This window comes from Myotis davidii, unplaced genomic scaffold (genome assembly GCF_000327345.1).
Source record: "Myotis davidii unplaced genomic scaffold, ASM32734v1 scaffold238, whole genome shotgun sequence".
NCBI lineage: Eukaryota > Metazoa > Chordata > Mammalia > Chiroptera > Vespertilionidae > Myotis > Myotis davidii.
The window spans coordinates 7,115,740-7,123,555 of record NW_006293779.1 but is presented as its reverse complement, the minus strand read 5'-3'; the positions used below and the strand labels follow the sequence as shown (position 1 = coordinate 7,123,555).

Below are 7,816 nucleotides of genomic sequence, written 5' to 3'. Positions count from 1 at the left end.
AGATAGAAACATCAATGATGAGAGAGAATCATTGATCGGCTGCTTCCTGCACATCCTCCACTGGAGATAAAGCCCACAACCCAGGCATGTGCCCTTGGCTGGAATCAAACCCGGGACTCTTCAGTCCGCAGGCTGATGCCCTATCCACTGAGCCAAACCAGCCAGGGCGAGGTGTTTGTTTTTTAATGTAGGAAAGAAGAGGAGAGATCATTTGTTTCATACAAATAAGAGACAGGAGGTCACATAATCATTGGATGTCACATTAGTAAGATCCTTAGCTTTTTCTCTCACCTAAACCCTGTTTTACAAATGGAGAAACTGAGGCCTAGGCAGGGAAATGCCTTGTCTAAGTTTGCAAAGTAAGTTTAGTAGCTGGACTAGGAACAAAACCATGACACTTAAGTGACAGTTCTCCTATATCAAGTGCCAGGACTTACTGGGATCCTCAGAAGCCTCTGACCAGGGCTATGGACCAGAGGGACTGAACAAGGAGTGTGCCATCTGAGGAGCTTTTTCTAAGTACACATACCTGGGTCCCCGTCACATTTGTTTAGGAAAAAAGCCCCAGGTGATTTTGGTGTACATTTCTCAAATACCCCTACCAATCCAGCTCTTCAAATAGCAGACAGACAGAAATTCTGGGTGCTGCTCCCTCTCCATTCCGGGACCCTCAAAATGGAAAGAGAGCAGACTTTGGAGCCACAAGACCTCAATTTTAATCACAGCTCCCAAGGATTGTTAGTGTTGTGGCCTTGGATAATTAACCTCTCGGACCCTCAGTTTCTTTACCTGTAGAGTACAAATGGTAAACCAGATTGCCTGTGGAGTAAATGAGTAGAGCATGGCCTACCGTACACCACTGCTCAACAAACTGTAAATCCCTTCTCCCTCTCTGGAAGCCTGAGCAGGCTACGGATTAACTCAGGGTGAATTCTGCTTTGCAAATACTGTATCCCTGCATTTTGTGTAAACAAAGGAGAGTATATGGTTCTAGGACTCAGCACCCCCAGCATAACCTCACCATGAGCGTTGCTGGCAGTGCCCTAGGTTGCTCCTTATCTGTCTGCATGTTTATTGAAGGCTCTGGAGTCCTGCCCTGGCCCCTGAGTACCTGGAGAATGTCGGCCCGGTTCAGGGCACTGGCTGCCACCTTCAGGAGGACTTCTCCCTCTCCTGGGCTTGGCTTGGCCACCTCCTTCAGGTAGAGGTTTTCTGGTCCTCCCGGCTGGTCAAAGTGCACGGCTAACATGTTTCCTGGGGACACAGAGCACAGCGAGGCAGGGAGCCTCATGAGGGCCTTCCGGGAGTTAGGGCAGAAACCTTCTTTTCTTTAATCTGGCCTCTTAGTTTTACTTTTAGCTTTGATTCACACTGGCCTCACCTAGTGCCCTGACGCACCCACCAACCTCTCCTTCGCTGAATCTTTTTTTTTCTTCCTTTGCTGAATCTTTAAGCCACCAGGACAACGGCGTTCTGCTTAACAATTAGGCGTCTTAGGAGCAAGGTCCTGGGTCTGTGACTACTGAGGCAGAGGTAAACATAAAATCGTGGCCTCGGTTGTGTTCTAGCTTTGGACACAGGAAAGTGGAACAATCCCCCAGAACAATCACTTTCAATAATGAACAGAGCAACTCCAAGGCTGATATCGGGCCCAGCTGCGGTGATAAATACCCCCTACCCTAGCACTGACCAAGCAGTGGAGACCGGGACCCAAACTCCATTGGTCATCATGACTAAGGATTTCTGTCCTATACAGGGTGGGGCAAAAGTAGGCTTCGGGTGGGGCAAAGGTAGGCTTATAGCTCATATGGAAAGTAATACAATAATTAAATAATAACACGAGAACAAACTCTGTCTCACTTACTCACAACCTACTTTTGCCCCACCCCCTGGGAGCCATGGTGAGCCAGGTCTTTGAGCATGAGCTACGTGGGACTCCGTGAATGGCACCATCTCCTTCATACATCCTTACTTTCTTGGCCGCAAACTCCTGTTTGTGTCTCATTGGGCTTTGACGCATGCAGGCAAATGGACCCCTTCAGTCTGATACCAGGAATGCAGCGTCCAAGCCCATGCAGGCCTCTGTGGGCCGGCCCTGGGACAGGGTGGATGAAGTAGCCATGGCCTCACAGGTGACTGCTGCGGAGCAGGAAAATACTCCGGAACTCGCGGCAAATTCCACTCCCTGCGAGTTGGAATCCCCACCCGGTGTGTCACTGGTGTAACTGCCCAGAGACCTTATTTTCTTTAATCTGGCCTTTTATTTTATTTTTTAATTTTTAGCTTTGACTCAAACTGGTCTCACCTAGTGCCTGACTCACCCATCAGGACCGGATGCAGTGCTCACATACAGAACAAACCCTTGCGAAATTGGACAGGGCACCTTCAAGGCTGACAAGATGCAGTGATCAGTTCCCCCAGCACTGACCCATCAGGAGAGACCAGGACCCAAACTCCACTCTCACCATGACTGATGGTTTTTCTCCTGATCATCCCCTGGACACCTGCCAAGAGCCAGGTTTGAGCATGAACTACCTGTGGGTCTGGGCATGGTGCCATCTCCTTAATGAATCCGGACTTTCCTGGCTGCACACTCCTGTCGTGTCTCACTGGACTTTACGCACAGGCAAACGGACCCCCTCGGTGTGATAACAGGAGCGCAGCGCCCACGCCCAAGCAGCAGGCCCCTCGTCCATCTCCGAGAGGTCTGCCCCCCTCCTTCCCTCCCCCTCCTTCCTCTGAGGGCCCAGCTGATCCAGACGGGCCCCGCACAGAGGACACCCCCTGGGACAGGGTGGATGAAGTAGGGATGGTCTAACCGGGTGGAAGATGCAGAGCACGAGGCAAATTCCACTCCCTCGGAGTTGGACAAACTCACCCCCTCCCCAGCTCCATCCCACCCGGCCGGTCACTGGCCCGGCACCCGTGAGTGACCTACTCAGAACTCTCGGTGGCTCCAGACAGCACTGCGTGGTCCTGTGATCTCTGTGGGTCCTTAGAGCCGAGCCCGGAGCCGTGGGACTGCTTGGCAGCAACCTGTCAACCTGTGGGCTGGATCTGGGCAGCTGGGCAGGGCGCAAGGGGTGGGGTAGACCAGGACCCACCCTCTCCCTCTCTTCCGTTTCCTCCTTCCCTCTTTACAATGCAAAGCTGGTGACAGCAAGTAGGATTTCCTTCCCTTTGAGTCTCTGGAAACTAGTCTTGCTCTGGGTTTGGCAGGAAATGCTGCTCCCAGCTCTCGCTGAAAGAAGAGAAAGCCTCGCTCTCTCTAGGGAACCAGACCCCCGTCGGTCCATTTCCCAGCCAGGCTTTTAGCCCCTTTGCGCTGTGGGGCTGGCGTCCTGCCCTTCCTGTGGCCAGGCATATGGAGTAGGATGGGTAGGCAGTGTGGTGCTGAGCGAGGAGTCCTGGGGGGAAGGGGAAGGTAAACGCGGTCCTGGGGTCCTGACCACTTCTGCTCTCCCACCTCTTTCCTGGGGACGAGGAAGTGGTCCCCCCCTCACCTGCCATTGCTGCCTGATGAGATGATGTGGGCTGGTTAAAAGCTGTGCAAATAGACTACCTCAGCATTATCGACATTCTGGACTAGATAATTCTTTGTTGTGAAAGACTGCCCTGTGCAGTGTGGGATGTTTAGCAGCATCTTGGTCTCCTTTCCGCCGCCCCCCACTCCAGTCAAGAAATATGAAAAGCCTCCAAACATTCATTGCCTGATATCCGGGGGTGGGGGTGGGGTGGTGGTGGTGGGAGTGGGGGTGGCAAAATTGCTGCTAGTTAAGAACCACTGGTCATTGTGTGTGTGATGTATATACACAATAGGACAATGGGAGTATTAAAAATGTGAGACTCTAAAAAAAAAAAGAAGAATATATAGTTTCTGTGATGCCACCTAATTTCTCAATTAACCCTTTAAGATTCAGCTCTCCGGAGCCTTCCCTGATTCTGTTAGGCGGGGGCCATTCATTTATTTGTTCATCAAACAGATTAATCGCCCATTCCACATTGGACACCATCTCAGGTACTAGAGAAAGGGGAGTGATTACAACCCAGCTCTTGCCTTCTAGGGGCTCACAGTCTAGGAAAACAAAGAACTATAATGGCAGTGACCATAAAGGTCTGCATAAAACACACAGCACAGGGAGAGAGGCCCAGGGTCTCACGTGGGTCTCCAATGGTGTTTAGGAATTTACCTACTGGATGTGAAGAGGCGGGAAGAGGAAAGGACATTTCAGGAAGATGGGACAGCACACGCAGAGGCACGGAGGCGGAGACTGTCTCCACCAGCGGTGCTTTCCTGATGGATTAGGATAGTGCCTCACACATCGTAGACCAGTGAGTATTTGTCGGAAGAATTAATGAAGTACTGCTTTCCTTACTAGTAGAAGTAGAGGCTTCTACTATTTCAAAAGAGTGTTCATGCGATTCCAAAAATTTTTAGAAAGTTCAATTTACATTAAAAACCTAAACACAAACTCAATTTATACCGTTTATTAAGCTCCACTCTCATAGGTATAATTTCCCAGTTCTATATTAAATCTTTATTCAAAAATGTGTAGACACGGAAGGAGAATGCAGCAGATACCAACGAACTGCTGGCCTGGCTCACAGTAATTTCTTTTTCTGTAAAAGGTCTCTTTATATAGGGAGGCCCCCGGGAGATACACCTTTAAACCTGTTGCCTCCCTCCTCCCCTCATCTGAGCTGAATGATATAAGGCTAAACCATATGACCCATGATGGGTCAAATCAGGGTCTTAAAAGAAACCAAGAGGTAGACTGTGAGGCTTGGCCATGATACAAGCCAGGAAAGGAGGCAGTGGAATGGGAGAGAACAAACCTGACCCTCTCAGGAGAGACCAGGGAGAAGTTCCACCGCGTTACCGTCCCTGGAATCTGCCTTCCCTGTGGCTCAGCTGGACCCCATCCTTCCAGAGGTTCTGTAGTACCCCCAGTCTCCTCCCAATCAAGTCTGACTTTCCGTCCCAGCTGACTTGGTCTCTGTCACTTGCAGTCTGAAGATGCGACTTCCATAGGGAACAAAACCGGCGCTGGGAGGCACACTCACCCAGCTTCGCTGTGGCTTCCGCACAGATGCTAGGATGCATGCCCTCGGGGTATGGCGCCACCAGAAGATACATGCAGATTGGTCTTCACAACCACACCTGTGTTTTCCTGGGTAAGAATAAAATGGAATGTCCTTTCTTGGTTCTAATCACAGGACAAGCAGTTACGCTCCAGCCGTGTTTTTCACCATTTCCTGGCTGCCGTATGTTCATACGTTTGTTTTTGGACTTTGTTCCACTAATTTAGTTGCCTTGCTCACAAAGTTTCAGACTGTTGTCAGGACAGCATGGGTATTTTGAACAAGTTCCCCAATTGATTGTAATATATCCCTACCCCAATGGACAGCTCTGGGCTTGAACCCCAGCACCTCCGTTTTCTGCTGCATGACTGTGGAAGAGTTATTCCTCTTTCTTAGCTTCAGTTTCCTCGTCTGTAAAATGAGGCTACGTGGTTTATAGTGTGGAGGAAGCGTGCCTAGTTATAATCGGGGCTTCCAGGAAGTGTGATTTCATTCATCTCCTTAAATCCTTATAGGCCACACAAAGCCTAGAGGCTTGGAGCACAGGATGATGTCATGTGTTTTTATCCTCACCTGAGGATATGTTTTTACTTGTTTTAGACAGAGAGGAAGGGAGAGAGAGCCAGAGGAAGACACACACATACACTCTCCGAATGAGAGAGAGAAACATTGATCAGTTGCCCCAATTGGGGATTGAAGCCACAACCTTTTTGGCGTATGGGGCGATGCTCCAACCAACTGAGCCACTCAGCTAGGGCCCTGTGTGTGTGTGTGTGTGTGTGTGTGTGTGTGTGTGTGTGTGAAGGAGGATGTAGAATATGAAGGAGGGACTGTAGTGGAGAGAGGCAGTTCAGCCAGGTTTAGTTGAGAGATTCAGGAACAAACATTTCCCAAAACCGGGCTCTCTGTTAGTGCTTCCTTTTCCATATGCTCTCCTGGCACTAGACCGCTGCTCAAATATTGCAAACACTGCCATTGCAATAATAGGCTAAGTCTGTTGTACAGTCAGGAACAGAAAACTGAAATCAAATTCTTTTCTTAAGGTTCTTCAAACCTTCAATAGGTAGCATAAAGAGGACAATCACCTGCCAGACACATTCGTGGTCCGTTTCCTTGAAATACAGTCCTTCTCTTTGGGCTTGCAGAGGGTTCGTGGTGAATCCATTCACACGTGTCCGGACATCACTGGGCATCACCTGCAGGTTAAACAGTCTGGGCGTCAGCGAACTGTGGCAGTCTGGCCACATTTGTCCCACTACCTGTCTTTGTATGTCTGCAAGCTAAGAATGCTTTTTACTTTTTTAAGTAGCGGGGGTGTAGGGGTGAGCAAAAGAATAATTTTCTGTGGTGTGTAAAAATCACATGAAATGAAAATTTCAGTGTCCATAAATAAAGTTTCATTGAGCACCACCCCATGCACCAGGGGGTTGCAGGTTAGATTCCCGGTCAGGGCACATGTCCAGGTTGCTGCCTGGATCCCCAGGGGCGGAGTGTAGGAGGCAGCTGATGGATGTTCCTCTCATCGATGTTTCTCTCTCCCTCCCCCTTCTTCTCTCTGAAGTAAATAATAACATACTTAAACAGTTTTATTGGAATATTGTCATGCCTATTCTCTCATGTATTGTCCATGGCTGCTTCCCACTACAGCTGCAGGTAGTTTTATGGTCCTGACACAAACCATATGGCCTGGAAACCTACAATGTTTACAGTGGCTCTTTACAGAAAAGTCTGTTTAGATCTCTTACTTCCAAACTTTAAAAAAAAAATTTATTTTGAACTCTACGCCCAAACATTTTTCTTACACTAAACCCTGGTGATGCTACGCACAGGATCGATCCGCTCCTGGAGGTGGATGGGCTGTGCTGTCCACATGCCTGGTGCCCAGGAGGGAGTCTGAGTAAGCCCTGCAAATGGCTTAGGCTCACGCAGCTGGAAAAGGGAGGCTGCAGTTAAAGGCTCCGCTCTGACTTGCCTTGTAAAGGCCTGTGAGTGCAGCTCCCCCTGATACTTCAGACAGTTTTAGTATCAGCCTAACGAGTGAAAGTGGCAGTCCATCACTTAGTGTCCACCAAAACTCAGAGAGGAAAATAAAACCCTAGAATCAGAAAATCACAGTTCACACAGAGCAGGTGATGCAGTGAGTTTGGAAAATCACAAGTCATAATTTTCCAGCTGTGTCAGTGGTTTGCATCAGAATCACCTGGGATTAAAAAACAAAAAACCGCCCAGCAGGTGTGGCTCAGTGGTGGAGCACCGGCCTATGAACCAGGAGGTCACAATCGGATTCCTGGTCAGGACACACGTCTGGTTGCGCTGAATCCCCAGTGGGGGGCGTGCAGGAGGCAGCTGATCAATGACTCTCTCTCTTCATGGATGTTTCTCTCTCTCTCTCCCTGTCCCTTCCTCTCTGAAATCAATAAAAAATATACTAAAAAAAACAACAAACAAAAACCCAAAAGACAAACGCCTGCTGGGGTGGGCAACCACTGAACCAGGTAAACGAGCTACATACAGTCCTCGCATTCCCGTCTCGCTGACCAGCATCGGGCCCTGTGGACACCCCGGCGGCTAAGCGCACTTAGGCTACATGTCCCGCACGAGGCGCCAAGCCTTCCCCGATGGTCCTCCTCAGGCCAAATCCAGACCCTCGTCCTTCCGAGGAACACAGAGAACAGGCGCCCCGTCCACGGGGTGGGGGGTAGGGGTCCCCGGAGCGGGACTGCGGGCGGTGGCC

At 49.7% G+C, this 7,816-nt stretch overlaps 1 protein-coding gene across 2 annotated transcripts in view; it reads right to left on the bottom strand.

Moving 5' to 3' along the window:
• TP53I3 (tumor protein p53 inducible protein 3) overlaps positions 1 to 3,613 on the bottom strand; it is an 8,789-nt gene extending 5,176 nt beyond the window's left edge. Inside the window, exons 1-2 of one of the 2 annotated variants that reach the window (XM_006767527.2) lie at positions 2,935 to 3,613; positions 1,112 to 1,254 (exon numbers count right to left, since the gene is read on the bottom strand). In XM_006767527.2, the coding sequence (XP_006767590.1) occupies positions 1,112 to 1,249 (138 nt within the window). In that variant the 5' untranslated portion in view covers positions 1,250 to 1,254; positions 2,935 to 3,613. The remainder of the gene's footprint in view (positions 1 to 1,111; positions 1,255 to 2,934) is intronic. The other variant, XM_006767526.2, reaches the window with a different exon arrangement.
• Positions 3,614 to 7,816: the final 4,203 nt, after the last annotated feature.